This window comes from Talpa europaea, assembly GCF_964194135.1.
Source record: "Talpa europaea genome assembly, chromosome: 8".
In the NCBI taxonomy this organism is placed as follows: Eukaryota; Metazoa; Chordata; class Mammalia; order Eulipotyphla; family Talpidae; genus Talpa; species Talpa europaea.
In genome coordinates this window covers 92,198,765-92,226,672 of record NC_140075.1, presented here as the reverse complement: position 1 = coordinate 92,226,672, position 27,908 = coordinate 92,198,765, and the positions used below count along the sequence as shown (strand labels likewise).

General features: G+C 47.2%; 1 protein-coding gene across 1 annotated transcript in view; it reads right to left on the bottom strand.

The window, feature by feature from the left end:
- Positions 1-467: 467 nt before the first annotated feature.
- SYNE2 (spectrin repeat containing nuclear envelope protein 2) overlaps positions 468-27,908 on the bottom strand; it is a gene marked incomplete at both ends in the record, with an annotated part of 255,875 nt that continues 228,434 nt past the window's right edge. Inside the window, 17 exons of the mRNA XM_084241092.1 lie at positions 468-681; positions 943-992; positions 1,446-1,532; positions 2,199-2,390; positions 3,539-3,667; positions 4,510-4,710; positions 5,682-5,884; positions 6,625-6,739; positions 8,456-8,595; positions 9,514-9,582; positions 10,434-10,716; positions 11,972-12,166; positions 12,998-13,135; positions 14,480-14,662; positions 15,022-15,172; positions 15,610-15,797; positions 18,588-18,750. Of these exons, the coding sequence (XP_084097218.1) occupies positions 468-681; positions 943-992; positions 1,446-1,532; positions 2,199-2,390; positions 3,539-3,667; positions 4,510-4,710; positions 5,682-5,884; positions 6,625-6,739; positions 8,456-8,595; positions 9,514-9,582; positions 10,434-10,716; positions 11,972-12,166; positions 12,998-13,135; positions 14,480-14,662; positions 15,022-15,172; positions 15,610-15,797; positions 18,588-18,750 (2,701 nt within the window). The remainder of the gene's footprint in view (positions 682-942; positions 993-1,445; positions 1,533-2,198; positions 2,391-3,538; positions 3,668-4,509; positions 4,711-5,681; positions 5,885-6,624; positions 6,740-8,455; positions 8,596-9,513; positions 9,583-10,433; positions 10,717-11,971; positions 12,167-12,997; positions 13,136-14,479; positions 14,663-15,021; positions 15,173-15,609; positions 15,798-18,587; positions 18,751-27,908) is intronic.

Here is a 27,908-nt window from a genome sequence, read left to right as displayed (position 1 = left end):
ATTGCTAGCTGATTGGAATAAAATTAATTCTAAACATTTTAAATATGATTGTTTCAATCAATCAGCTAAGGGTGCGTATGAGTTTCAGAACCATTTCTAAGGTGGAATCTGCTAGCTTTTTCTATAATATGTATTAGGTGATGAACACTACTGTTCATTGACCATATTAGCTACATTTTAATCTTTTACAAATAAATCAATTCACCAAGTGCTTGGCTTTTCAGGAAATTGCAGTTAACAGAGATCCTGAAACCAATCAATTTTGCCAGAATGCTCTGGGCAACTGTTGGACAGGTTCCCTCCCCTGGAGGCAGAGCAGCCTTTGAAAGCTGCCCTGGGTCCTGAGAGCCAAGCCCAGGAGGAGGTGTCCACAGCAGGACCCTGGACTGCGCCAAGGCCCAGAGTCACTGACGCTGGGCCGTGAGCTGGGCATTGGTAGACAGGCTGGAGGTGTGGTGCTGAGCCCTCTATGTGGGCGGTGGCCCGTTGGTATACCTCAGCATGGGGTAGAAGGACCTGGCGAAGTTGTTGGCCTGAGTGCAGCTGTAGTCTTCTTCGGAGGAGGGCAGCAGGCAGGCGAGGAGCAGCAGCAGCAGGAGGAGCAGTTGCAGGGGCAGCGCCGCCCTTATCACCCGGGAGAGGAAGGAGCGCTGAGGCCGCAAGCTGCTGTGGCCAGGTACCCTGCTAACAGGGGAGGTGGAGAGGTCAGTGGCAGGTTCTGGAGGCAAAACCTACTCTCCTGCCTGACCCCCTGCTTTCAGTAAAAGACACCTAGGACCTGAGAAAAAAGTGAGGCAACTGCTGGGGTTCCGTTTTAGGAGAGAAGCCCAGGCCTTTTCTAGATGAAAAGTTTTTACAAGGACCTTGATAGTGTCTTGGCAGGACGGGTGAGGTGCGTGTGGCTCAGGGGGGAACTCACCCCTGGGACGACGGTGCCCTTACCTGCTGTCTGTCTTGTTCTTGCCTTTCATATTCCTCACTGTTCCGAATTCCTGAGAAAGAAAAATAATCCAGTTAGTTGAAGATAGTGAAAGATAAACTTCCCAGGTGGTCTTCCTGACTAGTTTTGAAATTAGAGTAATACATTTGAGTGAACTCTGAGGTAAGAAATGATAAATTTCTAGCATGAATTTCACACTCCAGTTTGTCAATCTATTTTTCATGAAGAGCTCAGGAAGCCCCTTCAGCATGCTGGAAGGAAGGACTCCCATCTTCCCCATATTACTGTAGCCCCAGAAGAAGAGCCACTAGTAGAAGACACCCTTGGGGTAGGTGTCTAAAAGGTGTATTTTAGTCCTTAGGGTTTTTTTTTTTCTTTAGCGTAAACCTCTTGCCTGACCAGCATGTTGAAACAGCTGTGCTATTATAAAATGTGTAGTGGGGTTTTGGAGTCCCAATTTCCTGGCAACTCCATAAACTTTAAGAAATAACCCATGTTTTCTCACCTTCATTTGGGGAGCTGGCAGGGATGCTGCTGGAGGCTGGGCGCCAGAGTCCACCTCATCAAGGCCAGGCAGAGATGGGTCTGGGTTCTGAAATCCACACAAACCAAGGGTCAGTTTGAGGGAACAGAAAGTTCTGAATAGTCTCAAGAGCACAAAAACATGCTTCCTGCAGATTTTTCACTGTGCTCTTCTCTCCTTACCCCAATTCAAATCTTTCTTGAAGAGGAGGCTCTTTTATTGCTCTCGCTGCCACTCTAATGGGGACATTTTCAGACAAAAGGAAACAAGGTAAGGCCAATCACTTGCATTACTAAAGACACATAGAAAATGCTACGGCAGCCAGAGGTTTCCATGAACTGCATGCTCGCTGCAGATGTCAGTGTGGTCAGCGGGACAGGAAGTATAACTGGGGGACGGCACATGGATTGGGTATGCCATTTGAGTTGGATCCCATTTTAAAGGAAGATACATGAGCGTGTGCCCAGGACTGTTGAGAGGACTTGTGCTATCACAGGGATAAGTGAGGACACAAGTATGTTTGGCACAAAGGTAAGGCAGCAGTGACAGGGGTTTAGTTCCAGCCACATTAACAGGCAGATGCCATTGTTACCTCCCTTTTACAAATGACCACACAGGTAGAAAGAGCGCGACTCCACTCAGACCACATGCTTAGGGCCTCCCTCCCGCAGCAAGGCTGCAGTGCTGAGGTGCCTAATGGGATACCTTCATAATGAAAAGCCACCACGGACTCACCTGGCTTCCCTGCAAGGACGTTATATCTTGGCACACTTGCTCAAGTAGCTGCTTGAGTTTCTTCTCAATAACATGTACCTTTTCTTCAGCCTCAATATAGTCTTCTCCATGCCCCTTAATAAGAAGGCTGTTTGAAATCTCTTGTAAGGTGTTTACTTGAGGTTGATGGTCTATGAGCTCCTTTTTCAGTTGCTGAAGATAAAAAAGTAAAAGTTTCTCATCAGAAGAGATGCTAGTGTGGCCAGAGGAGGCTTACTCAGTGCCTAGAAAATTCTGGGACCAATGTGTGGGTGGTGCAAAGGTAGAAGTAGAACCTCCTTCTAGCTGCCTATGTCCTCACACTACTCAAGATACCTAGTAGTGTGTGCCCTACCTCTGTTTTCCTTGCCTTCTCATTTAGGAGACATTTGTGATGTTGGAAGAGCTTTGAGGAAAGAAGTGAGGGGTGACCTGGGAAGAAGAGGCTGTCATCCACGATGCAAGAAATCTAAGTCCATGAGCACATTATTAACAACAGAGAGGAATTGTGTCAGGTGAAACAGCTTGAATTCTTGCAGGTGGTTATCTTGCTGTCCAATGCAGTAGCCACTAGACAACATGCAGCTATTTCAATTTAAGTTAAAATTAAAAATTCAGTTTTACAATCGCCACATTTCAAGTGCTCGTAAGCTCCCTGTGGCTAGTAGTTACCATATCAGCACAGATCTAGAACATTTCCATTACCTCAGAACATTCTACTTAATGGGGCTCTAGAGAGTGGGGCTTTCTAAAATCTCAGTATATAAATTTTTTTTTTTTTAAATATCACCAGCACTTTGATTAAATGGAACCACCTCTATGGATAAAAATGTCACTTGAGTGCATATAAGTGAGAATATACATCTAAGAATATACATCTAAGTTTGTTAGTGAAATAAATATATTAACACACAGTTCCCCACCAAGTAAGACTTTTCTGTTGTAGATATGGAAAACTATTGCTTATTGTGGCTGTGGAGCAAATGGGTGTGATAGTGCTCCCCAAATGTGCCATATTCACAAGAGAAATACTACTTCTAATCAAATGGCCATCTGCAATGCTAAGCACCTATGTCCCCAGTGCCTGATTGTCTTCAAGACTTCCTGCTCTGGGCCACGGCTTTGCCTCCCTGCACATCATCCTGTTTCAGAGCTATAACGGGATGCTCAGGAGACACCCGCTGGAATGGGAGGGCCAGATTATCCAGCAGGGCTACACCAAACACCAATGGCATCGTTCCATGAAACACTGGGCATGGCTCCTGAAAAACTTGCCTCCAGACAGAGCAGTGATTGTGCAGAGGCCCTTGAAAGAAACTTACCAGGAGTTCTTCCCGACAGTCCCGGAGAAGCTGGGGGTCTGCCTTTGGGTCAGTGACATGGGCCTTCTGCCTTCGGCTCTCGGCGCCCGCTAACCACAGCAGCAAATTCTGACTCAACTGGTGGAAGTCCTTGAACAACATACAGCACAACATTGGGCTTTCTGAGAACTGCGAAAGGAGGTATGCTGGGAGCAGCTTGCTGTTGCTAATCGTCATAGTGATCTGCTCCTCTTACCCAGTGAGTAAAAAGGCCAGATTTATACTTGGTGCCAGGAGGCAGATTGAACCAAGTGAAAAAATAACAAAAAAGGGGTGGGGTGAGAGACATGGTTCTGAATGTCCTAGCTGATATTACATGGGAAGACCACACAAATTATTCAATAAACTGTGCAATTCAGTGGTAAAGGGAGACGACCCTTTACGGGTAGACAGGGCTTAGTCCCGAAGATGGGTCAGAGGAAAACCATACTGCAGAGCTCAAGTGTGCTGACCATTTACTGTGTCGAGTGCTGGGCTCAGGTTAAATGCATTCAGTCCTAAAAAGAACCTGGTAAACTAGGCACTAAAATTGTTCCCATTTCTCAGATGGGAAAACTGAGGTCTAGAAGGTCCAATGATTAGCTCAAAGCCATGCAGCTGCTAAGCTGGGTTAAACTGTTCCTGTTCCAGGGCCAGATCTCATAATCACGCTGCTGTATGGCCTCCCTGGCAGAAGGACAGACAGGGTCATGTGAAGTGGCATTTCCCACCTACTGCAATGCTTGCAGAGCGCAGAAGACATAGGCCAAACATCACGCCTCCCAGACAGCCAGTGGGCCTCTTTGGAAACACATGGTAAAGCACTTGTTTCCTATACCAGTCATAGCTGGTTGTGCCAAAGCAGCCTGATGATGGTAAAAATAACTGCTTGTCCCACACTTGTGGGCCTGGCTGTGCCTGGACTGGGCCTTGGGCAACGGCTGTGGGCGTACCTGGCACTGCATGAGCGACCGCCGCAGGCTCTCTCTCCAGCTCTCCACCGCACCCTGTGCAGCGTCCCAGCGCAGGCTCAGCTGGCCCACTCTGTCCTGGAGCTCTCGGGATTCACTGCTCTCCGCTTGCAGAAATTCCTTGCTGCTCGCGTTGACAGAGGCCACTAGAGCCTTGTAGATGTCAAAGGCTTTCAGTATCTCCTACCACAGAGGAAAAGGATTGGTTTAGGCACTCTGAAAACAGTGACGTGGGGCTCATTCTGTGCCTCAGCAGGGAATGGAGCTGCCAAATGCTGTTCCAAGCCGTGGCCACGGAAACAAGAGTGACCTCGCCTATCACTGGCTGGGAAGCATCAGGTGAGGGAGCTGCCTTACAAGGTCAGTGAACTTGGCCAGCCAGCAGGGCCTGTCTCCTGATGGGTCGATTCTACCAGAGGCGTGAGGAGACCATACTGACCCCTGGTTGGTTTAATTCTGGACCAGATTACAGGTTTTCCATATAAAGTATTCATAGTTACCTAGCATTTGCTCCTAGAGATCACAGAAGTATTATTTCTTAGGATGAATGCTAACCTTGGATCTATTAATGGACAAATGCACAAAGTAAAAAAACAAAGAATTCCAGGATACTCCAAAACCCCTGCCCTGGGTCTTAGGAGCCCAGGCTTGTCAGGGTATCCTTATGGTGTGGGGCTAAATGCTCTTCCTTGTTCCCTGCTCAGTTCTAAAGTGGTGAGGGCTGACTGTATGGGTGACAAATCCTAACCACGCAACGGGATAACCAGCTCAGGACACCGAACTCCTCAGCAGGTGAGCTGCTCCTTCCCATACTCCACCATTGGTTTTGATTTGGGCCATCTGCACACAGTTTGGAAGGGCACTTTGGGGTGCTGCCAGCACCTCCCTAAGTGTGTGGAAGTGCTGCTGAAGTCTTTCCAGCACTGCACATCTGAACCACACCTCCCTGACATTGCTCTGAGTTTTCGGATCATTTGTACATGCTCTGCATCTGTGTCATGACCAGATACAGATGTGAAATGGAAGAGGCTGATTCTACCACACACCATTTGCAAGTTGCATGTTACACGACTAACAGAGCGGATCCTAGTCTACCAGAGCAGTGCATCTGCATGCACATTCTGACTTCCTCTTCCTGCCACGCTCTCACTCACCTTCAGTCTCTTCACTCTGAGTCCCATCTCCTGCACATCAGCCGGAGGCTCTGCCATCTTTAATGTTTCCAGCTCTGCTTCAGTTTTCTTCAGCCACGTGGCAATGTCACTGATATCAGAGTTCAGCTGCTGCAAGTTTTGTTTTATTCTGAGCTTACTGTGGAGTTCTTGTGCTTGAATCAGCTCCCACCTTTCAAAGGCACCTGGAAGAAAAAGGCCATCAATATAAAGCAATACTGCGAACAGATTTCTCTGCCTCCAAGTCAGGGTCAAGGAGATAAGAGCTGCAGGGATGTCCCTTGCAAGGGCCTCCGGGTTTGGTAGTTACTGCTTCCCCTAGGACAGCACATTTCCCTCACTCTGGTTCAAGGCCAGGCGAGCACACTCCCACAGGGCTGGAGTGAGGTGGAGGCTGCGCTGGAAAACCCGATGTGTTGCCAATATGCACTATGGTCCAAGTTCAACTTTTCTGTTCATGCTGTTTCTAGGGCGCTTTCTCCTTCAGGCTGTGAATGATCAGGTCAGTACTACTGGCTTGAATAGTACTACGTTGGTACTTTAGACGTAGCTGAGTGATTCCTTTCATAGTGACCGGCCAAGTGAGGAGGCACCTGACACAAGTCTTGACCATCACCTTCATGTGTGATCATTTCCTATAAGTTGAAGTCATGAATGCATGTCACCACATGGGGCCCCATGTTGTCTATATTTAGAGAATAGTTTCAGAGTAAAACAGCCCAAGAGCTGTGTTCCTGAATACGGGTCAGCGGATTGTAAAGTTACATCGACTGCTATAGGGTAAGGTAGCGGTTTAGGTGAATCATATAGTCGATCGATTCCTAGTTAATGTTCTGTCATTCAGTGGCTTAAAGTAGATCCCTGTCAACCCTAGACACCAGACTTTACTGCCACCACTTTCCCCAACTGCCTAATTGAACTGTACCTGACTGCTGCCCAGTCAGTCCGGCCAGGCCATCATCTTCCTGTCTTGAGCTGCCATTCAAGACTTGTGGCTCTTCTTTGCCACTGTCGGTGCTGGGAGCTAACAGCAGCTTTACCTGGAATAAGTCAATTTTTCAATTACCAACTATACACTTTAAAGGTGGTCTGAACAGTTACCTAGGTGAGAAATGATTATCTGGGTGGTCCCTTTCCTTCAGAGAGTGACTGTTAGTAATGCAGATGGCATCTAAGGGCCCGCGGAAACAAAGCCTCAGCAAGGCAAGTGGGTGAGATATCAATCATGGGGGTTAAACAGCCTGATTTAATTTACAGACTTCCTAAGAACCACACAAAGACAGTAAAAAGACTCAGCAGAATTCTATTGTGCTAGTACTTTTATATTTGCAGCATTTTACAAAATTTTAGTTAGCCCAGGCACTCTGTAGAGTTGGCTGGCATCATCATCACCAGGAATCAGAAGCACACAAAGGATAAATCCGCCTCCAAGGGTCATTCATTACCAAGTATTATCCTTCTTGCACATACTGACTCTTCTGTTATCACAGAGCTGATTGGGCTATTATCTCAGGCCTTTCCAAAAATAAATGTGTCCTTTTTAGAAAAGCTATGCCTTCTCTGGATGGTGTCCACATAGCATCCTTGTGTGGAATGCAAAAAATACAAAACCCTTCATTTTTTGTGGTGACATGTCTCATTTCAGATACAAAAATCAGTTTGAATTTTGCAACTGGCCATGTGAGGGACACAATCTCTAGAGAAGCCAGACCATGTGGCACTCAATGTAAAGCAAGGCTGAGGTGCTGGGGTACCTCCCCTGAGACTGGCAGATCTTATTCTGCACCACAGAAGAACAGATTAAAAATGATTACTGCTTTCTAAGCAAGAGGAAAAGTTTCTGAATTTGGCATGGAGAAGCCATTATCAAATGAGCATGTACTGGCAGAATCTTCTCCAATTATCTAGCAATATTCTCTCCTAGACCTGGAGGATATTCTGAGGGTATATCCAGTGGTACTTACATTGCTTGTTTCCCTCTGTAATGGCACTAGCCATACGCGAGGCATTTTAATTTTAACCTGCTCGTCACTAATTCTCTGTACTGAGAACAATCTGTGACCAGCATTAAACCCTAGGCTGGCTGACCCCCAACAGCTGCTGAGCCAGAGCGCCAAGGCTTCATGTTGCCTAAGGAAAATGTAATGAAGAAGGGACAGTCACTGCTATAAACAGCAAATAACAGCAGTAATAGTAATGATGAAGGTCACTTCTGAGGGCCTTCTTTATACCTTCAAGTTGGTTATCCTGCTAAAACGGTGTAGGGTATGTCTGCCCTCTTGTAAGTGTCCCTCCCTGAGAATAAAGTGCTTATGGCCTCAGAGCAAATGACTGGCAGGCCTAGGATTCAAACCCCATCTGCCATAGCACACTGTCTGAATATGAAGTTGTACTTTAATAGGATGTGTGGTCAAAAGGAAAATATAACAAAGCTTTGGGGGAAATCAGGAAAGCCAGCGCTTTGCTTCTCCACTACTTGCATGGGTGATGGAAACAGGGGTATTATGTGGACAAACATTTGTATGTCCACACACACACAAAGATGGTGTTGGGCCAGAAACCTGTATTTAACTCTGGTCAGTCATGCTAGAGTTGTATAGAGTCGTAGCCAAGTATCAGCAGAGAGATTGGCGCCATGGGAAACCAACTCAAAATGTAGCCAGGCAGCGAGCACATACAGTATGCACCAAAATCTTAAATATTTTTAGCTATTACTAATGCACTTGAATTATATTCTCAGTGGGGTCAAGACTTACATAGGCCGGTTTATAAGGGGTACTGGAATCTGGGGGGATGGGCCGTACATTCCTGTCACCTCCCATTGGTTTGTAGCGATGCTTGGGGCAGGAAGGGCTGTCAGGAACATGCCATGAGTGGCCCTCGGAAATGGATTTACCTGCAAGGAAAAGTAGCAAGTGACAGTCCATTCCTTCTAACCAAAGATTCATATTTAGTGACAAAAAAGGGTCATGGGTAACATGGCATCAGGTTATAGTATGAGTTCTGCAGCTTTCCTTGCAAAGCATGCGTGTTTGCAAAATGTCACTATGTCCCAGAAGGGAATGGAATGAGTCATGCAACTGAGCCACACTGGGCCTCCGCTAGATGGGTGCACGATGCACGATGGAGCACAACAAAGAGGATTTGCTGTGGGATGAGTGGTGTTTTGGAGCTGGGGTCCCTAGTAATGGGGATATTGGGCAGCCAGGTCAGGGGCCAAGAGGGCTGAAGGCCTGTCAGGAGTCGGGGGATAGGGGAAGTGAGCATGAGGGTGGGCTTGGGGATCAAAGGGTTACTTGAGACTCTTCCCCCAGCACTACAGATGGGGACGGGGCAGGGAATAAAAGAGCCACCAGTCAAGGAATGTAAGGTTTCTTCTCCTGCAGCAAATGCAACAGTGCCTCTTACCTCCCCTTGCCCCCGCTGCCCCCAACCCCACTCTCCTCCGAGAAAATCACCATAAGCAAGGAAACAGTTCCAAACCAAGCCACCATGAAGAAAGCTTGGCCAGCGCCAACAAGACTTCGGTTAGATGGAGGGAAAATAAAAATTAAAATAGGCATCATGAAAAATTCCCTTCTGCACAGGCCTGCGGGGTGGAGAGGGATGGCATCGAGGCTGCTCTGGTCGCGGGGCTGGGAATGAGCACGCAGGAATGTGTGAGTACAGCAGTGTAAATACACCATGACGCGAGGACTGAGGCGCATGGTGTCACAGAAGGCAGAGGTCAGACATGACATGGGAGCGAGGTTTAGATGCAGTATGTGCCACGGGATGCTGCCATGTCGAGATACATGCATGGGCAGGGGCCTACCAGAAGACGCTCTCAAAGTTTTTGTGGTCATTTTAAGATATGCCTCAGGATTTTCAGGGATTTCTATATCTGAAAAAGAATAATGTCATTTTCCTCACTGCAGGCGTCTGTAGATGAATGAATGCCCAACTATTAAGTTAAAACAGTAGAAACATTGTCAGCTGGAAGGAGAAAAGTAACTACCCTTGATCTGTTTTATTAAAATGCTTTGAAAAAACAGGATTTTCCAGCCAACTAACTCTGGCTGTCTGAAGAAGTGTGGGGAAGTGGAGTGCAGAGAAAGGAGACACTCTCCTGATACTCTGAAAAACTCAGTTGAGGGCCTTCCTGGTGGCACAGAGGTTTAAGCACTGCACTGTGATGCTGTATGCAGCCTCTGCAGTACAAGTTCGATCCCCAGCCGGCCAGGGAGAAACCCACGTGGCGCGGAGGACCTCTCCTGCCTCGCCCACTGCTCCCCTCAGCAGTGTATTTCAGTCAGTCTGCCTGTTCTGTTCCCCACTCTGTCTCTGGTAGATCCTCTCACCCCCTGCATCTCTGGCCCATGCCCCAGCTCTTGTATGCATAGATGGATAAATCTTAAAAAAAAAAAAAAAAAAAAAAAAAACCACCAAAAAAAAAAAAACCTCAGTTGAAAAGTTCACTGACGAGCCTCGCAAACAGCCAGAGGTGTCAGTTAATGGCCTTAATGTCCGAAACATGAATTTGGTTTTTTTTTTTTCTTTCCATCCCACCTGTATTCATTGTGAGCAAACTCTAGGGTCAATCACAGGTGGGCAGAATGGAATTAAAGAAGTCACAGGATGACTGGGCCAGTCATAAGCTGGACTCTCGATCATGAGAGTTGGCCATGTTGCTCATGCGCTAAAATCACAGCCAAATGGGTCCGTTTCAAGGGTTCTGGAAACCTGGGCTGTTACCTGACAGTGCACTGTAGAATGGGCCTTCCTCGTCTTCTTCATGAGAGGACGAGCCCCCCACATCACCTGTGTGATCCCACTCTAGGGGGATGGAGTCCACACTGACGGGGGTCTCACAGCCAGACCGTTCAGGCCCCGGAGCAGGGGGCACCAGCTGACAGAGGGACTGAGGAGACGAGGGCTCCTCGCTCGCTCTCCTTTTCCGCCATGAGTCAGTCTGGATCTCCCGCGGGTCTTCCATGTCTGTTTCATTCTCAGAGGCCTCCTTTTCATCTTCCAAGCCCTAAAATGGGAGGATGCAGATTTCAGAATTAACCAATCGCAGGCTGGTGTGTTTATAGGAGTTGGTCCTGCAGTTCCTAAATGGCCACCATCAGCATATCTGAGGCCATTTTAAAAAGAATCAAATTCCCAAGCCCTGTCTAGTTACTCCAATTTAGATGATCTAGTGGGGATAGAGGTGGGGTGGGTGTCTAAAATCTATTTTCCACAAACTCCAGCTTTGTCCCTAGAAAAAATAAAAAATTTGATAATCTCAAACAACTTTATGTAGAAGAAAGTGGAAGCCAAAGTTTCACTGAGGAGTAATGGCAGCTTCCTCCAAAATCAGAAAATTAATGGGCCTCCCTGGTGGCGCAAGGGGTTAAGATGCAACCTATGAAGCAATCCGCAGCCTCTGCAGCACAATTTCGATTCCCCGACTGGCCAGGGAGCAACCCATGTGGCGCAGCAGACCTCTCCTGCCGTGCCCGCTGCTTTCCTCAGCAGTGTATTTCAGTCAATCTGCCTGTTCTGTTCCCCATTCTGTCTCTGGTGAATCCTCTTATCACCCCCCGACGCCTCTGGCCTGTACTCCAGCTCTTGTATGCATAAATAAATAAAATCTTTTAAAAAAAGCAAAATCAGAAAATTAGGATTACAAATTTTTTTTAAGGCCATTAGAATGTTCTGGATAAAATTCACAACTTTAAGGACCAGATGGGCCAATTCTTTCTTTTTCATCCTCCAATTTTAGTGCTCAGCATAGATAATCTTATTCCCCCTGAGAGGTAATGCCTCTGTCCACCCAAGAAAAACAGCTAGAAACAAACGAATATGGGGTAAATTTTGAAGCTATGTCTGATGAAACAATGGTGTTGAGCCAGCTGGAGACCCCAAAAAAGAAACATCAACCAGCCATGTTGGTCTGTGCCCCTCACGAGCGCTTCTGGCACAGAGACGCAAGGAACTTTCAATAATGGCATTAACTCCCCTGAACTCCCCAAAGGTTTCCCAAGGTAAACACCACAGTTGCTTTTGAAAGCTGGTGCTGTTGACACTTCAAAGGGGAGAACAAAGTACGAATAAGACACAAGTATAAAATCTCCGAGACTCTAAGCTAGAGAGAAAAGTCAGTGTGCCCTCAAGTTACAACTATGAGCAAGACCAGAAGTTATCGAGGTTTCCTAGGGGTCATGGCACAGGTGGAACAGGTAGAAAAATCTGGTCAAAACCAACTGTCAGCAGCCAGAAGGGTCCCTGGGCAGCGGCCCCCTTACCGGCGCGGGGGAGGTCAGGCGCCGGTGGAACCGGGAGACCCTGCCGAACACTTCCTGGCAGTAGCGGTGCAGCTCCTCCAGCTCATCTTCAATCAGCACAGCATCCAGGGGCTCACTCTTCTGGATGAGCTGCTCCCCAAACACAATCAGCTGATCGATCTTGTTGGTATTTAGTGTGATTTCCTGTTGGAAACCCTATTTAGCATGCAAAAAAATGAAAGGATTTCAAAGAAAGAATTTTCCTTGAGGATCCAATGTTTCTTAGGACAGGGCCACAGAAGCAACATCAAGGGTGATTATTACTTTGTTCCTTCTCCTCATACTCCAGCTTCATCCATTTTTAGCCAAGTGACAATAAAGATTTAATAACTTAAAATAATTGGACGTACTGTTTTCCTTCCTGTCCTGGGCACCAACTTTTCCAATTAAAATAATTCTGGAAGTTTGACATGGCTGGACATTTACTACTGTTGGGTGCAGGGGAGAGGACTTAGCTTATTGACACTTGGTGGAAAGAGACAATTTCCCACAGTAAGATGCCAATGAGCTTTTTACTTCTGCTGACACAACATTCATTGGTGCCATTATATTAGAACAAGCAAATTTCTATTTTCAACCTGTTGTAAAATCTAGCCAAAGAGGAAATTAAGTGCAGTAAGAGTATCATACAGATATTGCAATTGTGGAAGCAGAGGGTATCTGCTCTTGGCTCCACTCTTTATGCAGACTTTCTTCCTATTGCTCCCAGCATAATGCATTCGATTGCCGGAGAAACAGCTCCTTACCAAATTCTGTTTGGAGCCTGTAATGTGTCCTCTCCCTGGATGGTTATAAATGACAAAGGAACAAATGGTCTGTTCTAGTGACCACAGGGAACAGTATCCTTGCTCGTGATCACCCAGCTATATGTCCAGCTATAAACAGCAGTCTGGCTGTTTAACGACTCTGGAATCTGCTCTCAGGGTATCAGGTGGCCAACTCTGCAAAGGTATGTTCTTTTACCAAGAACTAAGTAAATGGCCTTACGTTCAGCTGACGCATCTTGTCATCGGCGTCACTCTCTGAGAAGTGCTCCACGTTGGTCAGCTGTAGGTCCATCTCTGTGAGCCACACCAGAATGCTCTCCCTGGTCCCCTCGAATTCTTCCCTTTGGTTGGTAAAATGCTGTGAAAGGCAAAGGAAACTGCGTTTGTGTTGATGTCAGGTAGACAGCAAGGCTACTTCTGGCTAAAAGGAATGCATGCACAGAATTCTCAGAAACCTGCCCGTGGGGCACCCTACAAGACATTCAGAGGGCCACGTGGGGCCAGAAACTTGGGATGCCTCCCTCCTCCAATGTATCTGAGTCTCAGCATCCTCTCCTGCAAATGAGGGTGTGGGATGTTGATGACAATCTCCAAGGTCCTTTTAGCATTTGAAATTCTATAATTCTCTAGTATAAATTGGTGATTTTCCAAAATTGCTCTTCAAGGAACCCCCTTGATGGTCCAGACCGTTTGCCTCTACAGAAGCTTTTATTTGACAGAAGGCTTTAAAAGTAGCTTCAAGGTGGAAAACTACTGACTTCTAGGCTGAAGCTGGCCTAGCACTTCCTTTGCCTGCACTGATGTAATTCTGAATGTGTTTCCCCAGAGAAAGATCCAGAGGGGATTTGTCACCTCTACTTAAGGATGCCTCTCAGGTTACCACCTCACAGGCAGCTGATTTTCAGAAAAATGAACTCTTCAGTGCTAAATGAAGGTCTCTACTGGCAACAGTTAAATCAGCGGTGATAAAGAAATTATTGCAAGGGGGTTATCTGAAAAGCTAACTCATTTCTTCTTGAGAGGATTAAGAAAAAGAAAAAGCCAGAATCTCAGAGTATTCAGCCCTGAGAACAGGACTGGGGATTAAAATTACTTCCTGCAGCCAGTACTCACACCCATCCTGTCAGTTTATACCTGAACTCACCAAGGCTGACATATGATGTCTTCTGAATTACAGACATCGAAGGTGAATTGTGTACATTAAAAAAGCCAATCTCTGAGGTGAGCTGTGTTCTGAAACTCAGAGGGTCATTGCTGTCCTTAAACCCCACAATGCTGAGGGGGCTCTGTCCACACCCTTCACGGTGCAAAAACCAACAGGACACATAAAACTGACAGATGGGCAGAGCAGGCCTCTTCTCAGACTCAGAGATGGCAGTGCCCCAGCTCCGCGGGTGGTCTCTGAGCTGGCAGACACACACACCTTCAGGGGTCACGGCAGTGTGACAAAGAGGTGCTTGGTAACACACGTCACACAAACAGGCTTTGCCCAGGAAGTCTGTTGTTAGGCAAACGCTTCCTTAAACACATGGACACTGGCACTGTGGGGCTGTACAAAAGGGAAGGCCGAGCTGGCAGACTATTAAGACGGCTCAGGCCCTCAAAGAGACCGTCTCCCCACCGCTGCTTTGCTCCAAGCCCACCACGGCACATCGCCTCTCCCTGAACACACAAACCACCCGGGCGGCATCGAGGAGGTTACTCTGAGTCTCCGCAGGATGGCCGTGACGCGCTTCTGGAGGTTGTCCCAGCGCTGGTTGCCCTCGTGCACCATCTGCTTCAGCTTGCTGGCCGTGTCCGTGCGGTTCTCCCGGGCCAGCCGCCGGTACTGCTTGTTGATGAGCTCCAGCTGAGTGAGCCGCTCGTGGATCTGCCGCTGAAAGGCCTGCGCCACACCACACACAGAGGAGCTGTCAGTGCCAAGCAGGCGGGGTGCCAGGGTGCCCCCTTTTAGCCCCCAAAGGACCTGCTTCAAGTGGTGAATCCCCAAACTGAATGGCGGCAGAGGGCTGACTTCAGCTGTTCTGATCTAGCTAAAGGCCAGGCTTCCAAGTTCACGGCTTGGCAGCTGGCATCAATGGGCAATGTCTTGCAAAGCTCTCTTAGTGGCGGCTGGCAGGTTACAGAAGGGGCGGCCCTGGCCAGGGGCGGGGGAGGCCAGCCACGCAGGGGCCACCAGTGGCCTCCCCTAAGCCTGCTGCAAGCTTGGTTATGGGGAGCACTGGGAAGGGGAGGGGGCTTTACCTCAAACCTCTTCAGCTCTTCTTTGGCATTTGTGTACAAGACCTCTGAGGAATTGGGGTAGGCCGCCGTCCTCTCGGCTGACTTGAGCCAGTCCTCAAAGCGGGAGTAATCATCTAAAAACTTCTGCCACAGGCGCCACGTCTCCTCAATTCTGATGGGAGCAAAGCAACTTCCTGTCAGCCGGCTGTTTCCACCATGACCTTCCTTCTCTTTCTCCCTTGATGGGCCCCATTCCCCACCCACCTTGCACTGCCACCGTTCAGGTAGACAGCCCCTGCTCACCCTTCTAGGAAGTAAGGAGGGACATGGTTTCCCCCCAAGACCCCTTCTTTCCTGGAACGCCAAGCACAGAGGTCAGCAACATGGGCCGGGGGGGACACAGAGGACAGCGGGCAGCCACGATTAAGCCCTGAGACACAGGGAGCTGGGAAACACATCCTCCCCATTATAATTGTCTTGACTCATTCCTTTAATAGACAGCAGTCACGACTACTGAGACTTCTCGGTCTCAAGGTGAAGGGGTTTAGGAAGGATGGAGCCCTAGCCGGGCTGGCCACACTAAAGACACGCGCGCAGCTGGGGCCTTACTTCATCCGCCGCTCCATGGACATGGCGCAAATGTTCCTCCAGCGCCTGTCCAGGCTCCTGGTGGTCTGCTGGATGGAGTCACACTCGGTCTCGTTGGCGCAGGCATCAGAGTCGTGCAGCAGCACATCGCAGATGTTGAACACAGACTCCACGCCCGCGCTGTGCTGCTCGATGTCCCTCTGCAGGTCCTGCAGCAGGAGAGGGAGAAGCACCTTGAGGTGGTGATGGTGGTGGCAGGTCGGCATCCAGGGACCTCTTCCACATCCCCAGGCCCCCCAAGTTTTCCAGCCCAGGGCGGCACAGTCCTGGGGGCATTTCCACCTTGGAACCAGCACCACAGACGGAGTCCCTCTCAATTTGTGCGACCTTATGCTGCAGACCTGGCATGGAGCCTAAACACTGGCACCAAATGAGGATGGATTTGTTGACTGACTCTGTGAGGGGGTAGGAATAGCAGGGAGCACCCCCTCCTAAGAGCTCACCATCCATGGAAACTGGCTGAGTCTCTTCATTGGAACCTAAAACTTCAGCAACAGGAACTCTTTTATAGGTCACGGAATCCTTAAATCTACTAAGTCATTTGTGCTGCCCCCTCCTCCCTGCCCCTCTTCCCACCAGTGGTGCGTGTAGTGCGGTGTCTGCAGCCTCCCCACGAGCCCTGCCTGGGGTTCCGCAGGCCCAAGGGAAGAATCTGGGTGTGGAGATCCCACTGCCCCAACAGATGGGGGTCAGCCAAGGCTGAGCTGCCAGGGATGGGGCGGGGGGTGGGCTGGGTGTCTCTGGAATCTTATCCTATGATGGTGACAGTGATGCAGTTTCATGACTCAGGAAAAAGAGGGTTCACAATGAGAAAATGATGCATGGTTATAGGGAAAAATGGAAAACCTATATAAGAGCATGGCATTTTCATTGACCATCTAAAGAAAATTTCTTCTGCAACCATTGTGACTGCAGGTGGAGGTGGGAGTAAGAGAGAAGCCTGTTCTGCCATTCTGGATGAGTCAGGCTCCTCCTACGTCCAAATTCTGAGGAAAGTCATATGAGACCACTGGCTTTGAAGAAGCAGAATGGGGCTGTGAGCCAAGACATCCAGGTCACCTCCAGAAGTTAGAAAAAGCAAAGAAATGGATTCTCCACCAGAGTTGACAGCAAGGAATGCTGTCCTGACAACCCTTGATCCTAACCTTGTGTCAGATTTCTGATCTCCAGAACTGTAAGAAATATATTTGTTAAGCTGCTAATGTTGTGGTAATTTGTGACAGCAGCCATAGAAAACTAATACAACATCTAATTTCTTTACACTGACAGTAGTCCTGAGCCAAAGCTGTAATTTTTCTTTTATAACCAGGGCTAAGAATTCCATGATTGAATTCTGTAGAGGAAAACTTCACATCAACCAGATTGAAATTACACAGCGTAGGAAGAAGCAAGGCCAAGAGGCTGGCAGCTGCTCCGAATTGTATACTCTTGGGAATTAATTCCCTGCAACTTAATGATGCTTTGTCACACTACAGATTTTTTAAAAGGTTAACAGATATTATTAGGCCCTGCCCAATGTGACCAGTGAGTTTAAGAGGAATAACTATCTACCTGAAAAAACTCACCGCTCAGGGTAAACAGTTATTTGCAAGGCCTGGCCTATCAAAGATTACTTAAGAAATTCATCCAACTGGCTCAAACTGGCCAAGAAAGCTGATAATGCTCAGCAGCTGTACTCCACTGGGAAGGCCATCAGTGCCCATTAACATGGTATTTATCTCGGTATCATTCAGCTGTCTACAAAGCAGAGCCAGGATTCATATGACCTCAAGGAAAAAAGACATACTTAGGTTTCTCAGGCTAAGTGGAAAAACCAGTATTTTTATTATGTAGCAGTGTTAAATCATACTAGCCAGAAAATTAGAGCTAGGTATCATTTAAAGAGTAATTGTAAACAGACTGAATGAAGGTTTAAGTCAAGAATAATAGCAAACACTTCGCTCTGCGGTACGGTAACTTGAGGTGTCACTTAACACCATTAACAGGACTGACCTGAACTCAGTAGAATTTATCAAGGGGTGGCCTTGCTGATCACCTGATGAAAAAGGCTCAGCTCCCAATTATGACTCTAGAAGCTGGGAGATGAGGGCGAATCTCCCTGGTGTGCTGACAGGCAGCGAACACCAAGGCTTTGGAGGTGATATGAAAATAATGGACCTGACTCTGAGAATCTGATCCTGCCCAGGTTGCTTAAATGGGGAAAGAGAACATGCTCATAGGTCTGCGGAACACAGAGGTGAAGGAAAACCACCGAAAGAATACTATAAACGCACTATTTTCAAGACAGAGATGGTCAGGCAGCACATGAGGAGGAGCATATGAATGTGAGCCCCTGAAAGACAGGGACGAGGATTCGATACATCAGTGATACAAAAAGGACCCACCAGGTTAGGTGGCAGGACTCAGCGGTGTTCAAACTGTGGAATTTCCAGGGTTGGCCCAGCAGGTGCAAAACCAAGACTATAAATGCACAGCAGAGGCTTCCTAAGCTATCGGTCAAGTAGGTTTATTATTATACATTTTTTTTTGGTAGCTCTATCGCACACACCAGAGTATTGCCCCATGAAAACTTTCTCTTGGCTAGGAAAATTACTCCCCCCACCCCCAACTCATTGCCTTTCCAGGCCATATTAGTGAAAACAAAACAAAGGTCAAAGTAAAAAGCGGCAACAACAAACCAACACCCTTATTCAGCAGTAAAGTTAAAGTACGCGTCTTAAAAACTATTCAAACTATTTCACAAGAGGTGGAGGGTGGGTGCTGAGAGGGGGAAGCCTGTCATGTATAAGAGCACTGACAGGCAGGTGGTCAGCTTTGCCTGGAAAAAAACCAAGCAACATCACAAAACGTCAACCTGTAAAAACACGCGGCCTTCGCTGGAAGATTTGAGTTAGTGGCTGTGGAAGGCTGTCTAAGGAAGGCTCTTGTCTCATTCCCACCTGCTGCTCGGCGAGCCTCTTCTGGATCTCCTGATTGTCACAGACGTCATAGACCACAGGCTTCGACAGCTCGGACTCAATCCGAGCCAACCAGGTGCGCAGGTTGCTCATGTTTTTGTCCAACTGCTGAATAAAAGCAAATGTCTCCTTCAGCTTCTTCACCCTAAACATATTTGCAGGGGGAAAGAGGAGCAAAACACAAGCCTGATGTTTAGTGGCGAGAAAAAAGCGCCTGTCGGGGGTGGAAGGAAGGGGCAATCTATCTCAGTTGTTGATTTCATAGCAGGAAGAACTCTCACACTCCCAGATAGGAGTTTTCACAGTAGATGAAACTTTACAAAATGCTATTCCAGCTGATTTTCGAGTGGACCGAGTTACCCACTCGTGCAAAGGTGAAGTCCTATCATTTCCACAGTGGGCTCCCTTGAGGCCAAATCCATCAAAAGGGGGCTCCAGAGGAAAGCAGAGATTTCGCTCTCTAGGTTAAAATAACCACATCTGACTTCCAGCGGGTGTCTGTCTCGGGTATGCCAACACTGCTGCAGCCACTGGCTTCCCCGATGTGTCAAAGATGCTACACGTCTGGTTCATTTGGTGGGATTTGACCTGAGATGCCTTTTATGGTCCCCTCTCCTTATGCAACTGTTGAACTTATGCCAAAACCCACCATGTCTACTGTGAGGGGTTGGGGTTGTCATATGCAGAGAACCAGCCCATTATGGGACAGCTCTGCCAGGCAAAAACAGAAAAAGGAGGGTTTAATTATATCTGTAAGCAGCTCTAAGTCCATCTGCCTCACCAACCTGGCTGACGCAGTGTGGATCAGATCTGAACTCACACACATGCATCTGGAGACGTGGCACGGGCACATCACTGAACTGTCAAGGGGCAATGACACAGCTGCCGAGGGAAAACAATCTTCATACAGATCCTGAGATAAAATGCTTCTAGAAACTGCTTTCACAAAAGTCCTATAGTAAAGCGAGCGAGGGCTTGTTTTTGGTGGCCCATGGGATTTGAGTGAATCCCAGAGACCAGAAGTGATGGCTCTCCTGGAAAGTTCCTACTTATCAATACATGGGGTGCTGTCAGCACTGCATCTCTTTCTGGCAGCAGAAAGAGAATGTGGGCTGCTGACCTTGACCTGCAGAAAGGATACCATATTCCCATCACCACACGTCTCCCTAACTCATGAACAGCTTCCAGCCCTCCTACCTGCCTTTGGTTCCGTAGCCAGTGTCCATTCAAGATGGCAAATCTGATTCATGCTCAAAACCCTTCCACATTCTCGTGCTACCATCACACACCAGTCTAACCAGCGGACCATTTCCAGAGCCACAAGCTTTCAGTTCTCCCAAAGATGCCCTGCCTCCAGCACTGTACTCTTTTCTCCTCTCCTCCTGAAGCTTCTACCACTGCTCCTCAACCAGCTGAGGGCCTTTCCCACATGTTCCCATGACACCCAGGCCCTCCTGCCCCAGGTCCTGTCTGCATCCCTGTTCACTGTGCTCCTATCACACAGCCCACGCTTGCCAGGCCCGTTGGGCTTGCTCCCTCTGCAAGCACAGCACATCCCATACTACCTGGTAGGGAGTGTCAAGAAATGTTTGTTGAATGAACAAATGTGTACAAGTACTTCTACTACATGCTATTATTAAGTAAACTAAAGAGAGGGGTGTGTGTGTGTGTTTGCATCTTACAATCAACCAAATCAACCTTGGGGATTGACTTCTGGCTGCAGCTCTATTACCAGGTAGTTCATGATTTAGGGAAGATACTTTTGTCTAGTACCCTCATTTCTTGTAGGCCTCTCTTGTCTCTCATGCTTCAGGTAGGTAGGAGCACAGAGGCAAAGCTAAGGCCAGAGCTCTGGAGGCCAGCAGGGCCGGGTCTAAGTCCCACAGCACCATCGATATCTGTGAGCCTAACAGGGAACCTAACCTCCCTGTTTCCTTGTTATCTGGAAAACTATCCCACCTTGAAGGTCGAGTGGAGGACAAAACAAGAGGCTGCAGGGAAAGCCTTTGTCATACAGTAAGTGCTCGATAGGACACTGCTCTTATTACTGCCAACTGGGATTACGTGATGCTAACACCCCATTTCTATGGCACTGGAGCGCCCAGTCCTTCCATAAATATTTTATTCTCAATAGTGCTCTGAGGTAGGCAAGCTTAGAAGGAGGTTGTAGAGTTTGAAGTTGAAGAGAGCACAGACTTTGTGGTCAGGGCCTGGGTTTGAATCCTGGCTCTGTTCAATTTCATCTGAGAATGCTGTTAACAGAACATTTTCCTTCATGGGTGGCTGGAGGGTTGAATGAGATAAATACATGAAAGGCAGTTGGCACAGTACCCAGAGCTTATGGTTATGATGATTTTTCAAGGAGGTAAGCTTTCCAAGTTACATTCTTACTGCAAACACGCTGAGAGGTTCCCTTCAAAGTCACACCATGATTTATTAAAAAGAAAGTAACAGAATCCAGGGCCAGGCCTGGATACAGTTGTAACTTGTTCCCAAAGCTTTAGAGATCCACTCTCCTGACCCCAATGTCTTGTCATCCTAACTGCTTAAGAGCCCAGAAAGAACGCTCCAGACAAAGCCAGAGAAGCTGGGAACCCCAGGCCCCACGGGACAAGGAGACTTGTATTGGCTTTGCAAGGGGCTATCGCCCTAGAAGGCTCTACCTAGTGGAGCAGCAGGGCCCTGAGAGCTTCCCACAGGTGGCACAGGGGCTCGGCAGCCTCCGCTGTCCTGCCTCTCCCTAACCCAGAAGGGCAGCCCCGCTGCTTCACCCAGCACCGGACACTTTCCATTGTAAAAATCCCAGCCTCCTTATTTTAAAAAGAAGAGGTTTAAGATGCACAGTTTTAAATGAAGGAAGCTAGTAAATAACAAAATAACCTAGGTGCAAGAATAGAGATGCAATGATCTTGAATCTGGTTAACCCTAAGGTGAGGTGTGCAACAGCAGTGGGGGCTGGAGTACGGAGAAAGCAGAGGGGCAATTTTCTTGGCTTCTCTGCAGGACCATGGTACTCTGCCCAGTGATGTCCAAAATGGAGCACATGAAAAACCAATGGGTTGTGGGAATAAAATGCCAGACTTTATATTGTTAGCCTATTCCCTCTACATTTCTACATTGGGTATGCTTTATAATTCACAAACTTTATTATGAGGTGGAACTTCTATATGTGCCAGGCCTGCTGTGCTTCACATGTTAGTAATTTATTTAATCCTCACAACAGTGCTGTGAGATTGGTATTATTAGCATGCCTCATTTGACAGATGAGGTAACTGAGGCTCACAGGTTAAATAACCTGCCCTAGTCACAATAAATGGCAGAGGCAGGATTCCAACCTGGGTATTCTGGTCTGGCTGCAACTGCCTTAAGCCCTTTCCTCCCATGGAGGCCTCCTGTGAGACATGCGCATATGAGCACGCCTGCTGTGTCAGGACAGGGCTGCTTCACTGCTGCCAGGGAGATGAGAGGGGCTCCTGGACTAGGTGGGGGTGGAGGGAGCTGGGGAGGGTGCCCCTAAGTGTGCATGGTGAACGCTCACATTTGCCCCTCCATGATTTCCTTCCAATAAACACTTAACTTTTGCTTTGTCTTGGATTTTGTGCCTTTCCTGAGGATTCAGAGATAGCTGAAATACAGGTGTCATTCCCAAAGAGCTCGTGATCAAGTTTAGCTTTACTTTGGACATTGTATTAGAACATAGCAGGTGCTCAATGAATATCTGAGTGCAGACTTGAGGCTGCTAGAAAGGGAGGGAGAGTGGAGTGGGATTCTAGGAGTGATGGGGCCCAATGCTCTAGGGCAAACTGTGGCTGCTTGGATGGTGGGGGTGGTGTGGTCCTATACCTCTGAGGAGGGGTGAACCTGTTCCCCTGAATCATATACAGTGTTGTAAACCAATGTTGCCTCAATACAGAAAAGAAAAATAATAATGTCATATCCACTAAAACTATACGAATGAACAAACATCTTTAAAGAGTAAAGGAGGTCTGCTCATACTTTTGGAGTTGTCTTTTTCATAAGAGAAGAAGAGGCTCAATTTTAAAGAGATAAAGGCAAGGAGGAAGGTCAGAGGTAAAGGTTAGGGTATCTCCCAGCCTTGCCACAAAATAATCTGCTGCCACAAGTGCCCCACACCTGGCATCCACCTTGGACAAGTGCAGTCCTGACAACAAGCAGGCACACTAAGCAGGCATTCAAGAGGAAGGGAAGGCCGGAGGGAAAGAAAAAAAGGTCTCCAAGAAGCTACCAAAGAGGATTTAACCTGCTTCTCTGTCCCAACCTCTCACCGAGGGCACAATATCCAAAAATGTGCTGTGATATAAAATAAATGTTGTTTCTCAGATAATCATGTTACGACCTACTCTAGGAACCAGCAGATGCACTGTGGAGTTTGTATCCGTTCCATCCTGCAGACACTAATCTAATTATCCCGTTCCCAGGTCAAGAAGTCTGTGTCCTTTGCCAACCCCAGCAACTGACCTCCACGCTAGGCCTTGTTAACACTGCTCTTGGAAAAACTGAAATCTTGAGTTAATACTGGGAAACAAGGAAATCCATTCAGACACCAGACTGCTGGCACAGGGCAGCCCCGGCTGCATCACACCGAGCCCTGGAGCAGTCTGTTGACGTAGCTGCCTGGTGCTGCACTTGCCGTGCTGAACTCGGGTGCTCCCCATAATGTGGAGAAAACATATTTTTCCAGAAAAAAAAATACATGTTTTCAGTGCTGGGTTCCAGTCTTGAGGATTGCCTAATAATTTTATAGGTATAAAGGGGAAAATTTTCATGTGTATAGATTATTGGAGGACCTAGACAAACCGAAATATTTTTATTTGAACCCAAATAAAATAAGAATTTTACCTAGGAGCAGCTGCAGATTAGAAGTTCTTTTGCAGGGATAACAGGTAGAAATGCAGAAAATAATGAAGGTGAATAAAGTATTTCTTTTAACTAGCGACAGATCAGAATAGCCCTGTTCTTTCTCCAAGATAAAACCAAACTGCATTAGATCACTCTAATTATCAAGCCTAAGTCTTACAATGTGTAATGGAGGCTTTAAATAGCAAATTCACATATATGGAATAATTTACATTTCAGTCCTATTCACTACATGTTCTAGGGTTTACGGCTAAATTATCAAGGCCCTAGATCAGCATAATTTACCAAAAAATTCCTATGCCTATGTGGACAGCATAATTTAAAAAATACTAAGGGAAAGAGAGGAAGTCAAAGTATCTAAATTTGTGCTGAAATAAACAGACACTCAGACCTGGGAGGGGGGGCAGCTGTCAATTGCCAAAGACACAGTACAACTGCGTCTTTTTAAAGGACTCCACCTCTTTATAGTAAGATAATCAATTACTCCAGGATCTTGAAGCCCTGATTTGGGGGGCATGGCCATCACGATATATTTGAGCTAATCACCTCTTTGAAGCATTTCTGTTGCCAGAGGACTTCCATTTTCCACACAGCATTCTCATGTCGCTCCCTGCCTGTCAAAGGCTGACTGCAGACACCACACACATGCTGACACTGAGAAAGAGCCCATCCCCCGATGGCTGAGCACACACTCCACAGCCAACATCTCACCCGCAATTTCTTTCGTAACCAAAATGACAGCGTGAGACACAGAGACGGCAGCCACCCCTCGGCCCTGCGCAGAGCTGATGACTGAAATGGCACTTACTGTTGATGAGAAAAAATCATTCCTTATGTTGAACGGAAGCTCCCAGTTCGGCTGCACCTCCACCTCCAGGCCGAGGCAGCCCCTCCCCCGCCGGCCGCCTCTCCATTCACCGGCTCGGTATCTGCCCAACGCCCTCCGCAGCCTCCCTGGGCTCGCAGGCAGCCACAAAGCAGTGCCCGGAAGAGGGGAGGGGACCTGCTTCTTCACTAGCTGCAATTTTTAATCTCAGTTTTTTCCCTTCCAATAAACAAATATCTCCAGCTCTTTACACAGACACACAGACACAGATTCACACACACACACACACACACACACACACACACACACACACACACACAGTCTTTGTTCTGGCGCTACAGGATTGCAATGCTGGGGGAAGAGTCACAGTGTTATCTTGCCTATGGGTTATTTATGAAGTGCTACAGAGGCAAGAAGCATTTTGATTTGGGGCATGGAAAAGAGGATTTCTGTCCTGAAACTAAATTTTTGTTTCAGGTTTAAAAGAATTCATGAAAAATGAAGCCCCTGAGCCCAACAGTATACCATCTCCCCTCCCCCCTTAAAGAAATTTCCTTCCAGAGTAGGGGTGGGGGTTCTGCTCCCCCTGTTTTAGTCGAGGCTTAAGAGGGGCAGAATTCATTTAGGTCATTCCTCTGCTTTTTGCAAAAAAAAAATTCTTCTTACAAGATGTGGCATATATTCACAATGGAATATTACTCAGCAATCAAGAAAGATAAACTCATGCCATTCGCAGCAATGTGGATGGAAATAGAAGGAATTATGCTCCGTGAAATAAGCCAGAAGGAAAAAGAAAAATATCGGATGGTTGCACTTACAGTAGGAATATAGGGGAACCAAATAAGACATCAGTGTAAAAAAATAATAACAGTACAAAACACAACAAAGCAAAAACAGACAATTATAAACTAGAGACATCCTGCAGGGGAGGAGGCGGGAGAGGGATCAGAGGGAGGGAGGGAGGAGCACAGGGGACTGAGGTGATGGTGCACGGGTGCATTGGGGAAGGAAACTATGAGGACTACACCTGAGGGGGTGGGGGGAAGCAAATATTGTTTAAAAACGAACAATGATGTCAAAAATAAAAAAAAATTAACATAAAAAATAAACTTCCAATTTTAAAATAAAGAAATTTAAAAACATAAAAAAAGTTCAAAAAAATTCTTCTTACAGTACAAATGGAGTTCAAGACATTGCAGAGGAAGAAATACTGCAATTTTTCCTTGTTAGCTCCTTTCAGGGTTTAGCATGTATGAAGATCTGAAAATTCCTCCACACCCCAAAGGGTGGTTTTCCTAGATGATCCTGAATGGCTCACTGGCTAAGGCATTGCTGGGTTTGTGTCCAGCCCCAGCAATGAGGCTCCTCCAGGCACTATTTTGAGACTGGGTGATAGCAATCACTTCTCATGGATCCCTAAAGCTCAACATTAATGATTACAACATCCCCACCTTTAAGCACAGCAAGAACATTCTAGACCAATGAAATTAGGGGTGCAGAGGTTGGAAACAGCACTCCCCAAATGCAACACCTGATGACTGTGCCCACATGCTTCACCATCCCTGTGACCTGCTAAATACAATCCTGAGGCTCAGTGTGCGGGACCTCTTTGATGCTGGATGCCAGGTGCTTACTGCCCTCTGGCCCACGGGCAGCTGCTCTCCCCTTGGGGAAGCTCTGGACCCTCAGGAAGGCATTTCTTACAGGCCCAGAAGCAGCAGCCAATAGCTTCAGAGGTAGGATGATCAGGTGATGGGAAGGAAAATGCAAGAGGCGAGGTTGACCTCACATCTGGCTCTGTGCTAAAATCTCTAAATCCTTCCTGTTCCACTGAACCAAGCAATCTTCTAAGACCAGAGTCAGTCAACGTTATGACTGGCAGCATTGTTTGGTCTTCCAAAAGAACCTTGAGAAAATACAGATAAAAGGAGGGCAAGGAAAAACTTTATCAGTCTGAAAAGGCACACATCTCTCTGCCCCTTCTGCACAGTCTTCACACACTGTTGCCATGGGAATAACTGCTCAATTCAAATGATAGCTTAATTGCTACTATTATAAAATAGGTGGACTTTTCACATTGGTAGGTGCAATGTGAAAATCATGCTTACTTTAAAAGTTTCTTTTCAGGGGCCTCCCCCGTGGTGCAGCGGTTGAGCGCTGGGTTGCGAAGCTGCCCGCAGCCTCTGCAGCGCTGGTTCGATCCCCGGCTGCTCCCCAGCCACCAGAGGAGGGTCCCACATGGCGTGCAGACCTCTCCTGCCGCCCGCTGCTCCCCTCAGCAGTGTGCTTCGGTCCTTCTGCCTGCTCTGCTCCCCGCTCTGGCTCTGGTGAATTCTCTCACCCTCCCGCGCTTCTGACTGTACCCAGTGCTTGTATAAATAAATAAATAAATAAATCTTTAAAAAAAAAAGTTTCTTTTCAATGGACTTGATCCTTCAAATAGCAAGAGCGCTATCTAGTCTAAACAGGAACAAGTCTGAGTAGGTCCCTTCTTCCTAACACTGCAGTCGTCTGTTAGTGATGCTACTGTCAAAGAGGAAGTAAGGTAAAAGATAACATTCATGACACTTTTATATAAGAAAAAAAGTCCACATCTTCCTTTTTCCACATGAATATTTAGAAAATAGAAAAAAGAAAATTAAAATCACTAATATCAACAGATAACCACTATCAATGTCCTGGCAGATCTCTCTGTGCAGCTGTCTCATCTGTTTTAGGCACTAAAAGCTCTGATCCTCTGATCGTTCACATAGGCTGTTAGGAAGAGACCTCAAAAACAGCCTCTCTCCACCCATGTGTCTGAAGAGGCTCCATGGAGATGCACAGCCGGGCAAGGTGACTCAGTAAAGACACAGAGAGAGAGAACCAAAGAGGCAGTGTGGCCCCAGGGCTCCTTGCTTCCTAGGACACGCTAAGGCTTTGATTAATGATTGGGGATGGGGACTGATTAGCGAATCGGGGCGGTGTTCTGGAAAACAAAAGAAAATGGAGTTTTTAAGGAGTTCAACCACTGGGATTTAAAAATCAAGAGCAGACATAGGTGAGATTATATTTCAGAATTAGTCTTTCTCTGGCATTCTGTCATGGAGGGGGGCATGGCTAGGGACCCACTTTACATTTCAGATGGGTCTGCTGACATGCATCTTTTTGTTTATCACCCTGTATCTTGTACCTAGACTGTTCTTAGTAATAGGTAACCAGGGTCTCCATGGTGGTGCAAGGGGTTAAGCACGGCACTATGAAGCTCTCCGCAACCTCTGCAGCATGAGTTCGATCCCTGGCTGGCCAGGGAGCTACCCACACGGTGCAGCAGACCTCTCCCAACTCGCCCGCTGCTCCCCTCAGCAGTGTATTTCAGTCAGTCTGCCTGTTCTGTTCCCCACTCTGTGTCTGGTGAATCCTCTCATCCCCCCTCCACCTCTGGCCTACACCCCAGGTCTTGTATGCATAAATAAATAAATCTTTAAAAAAAAAAAAAGCAAGAGGTAACCGGGCTTACTCCAGAACAGAACACCTGTTGGTAGTCCTGGAAAAGCACTTCTGTAATTTAGTCATCTTTCCTGCATTCAGGTTTTGCTAGGTCAGTTTTCAAAGATATT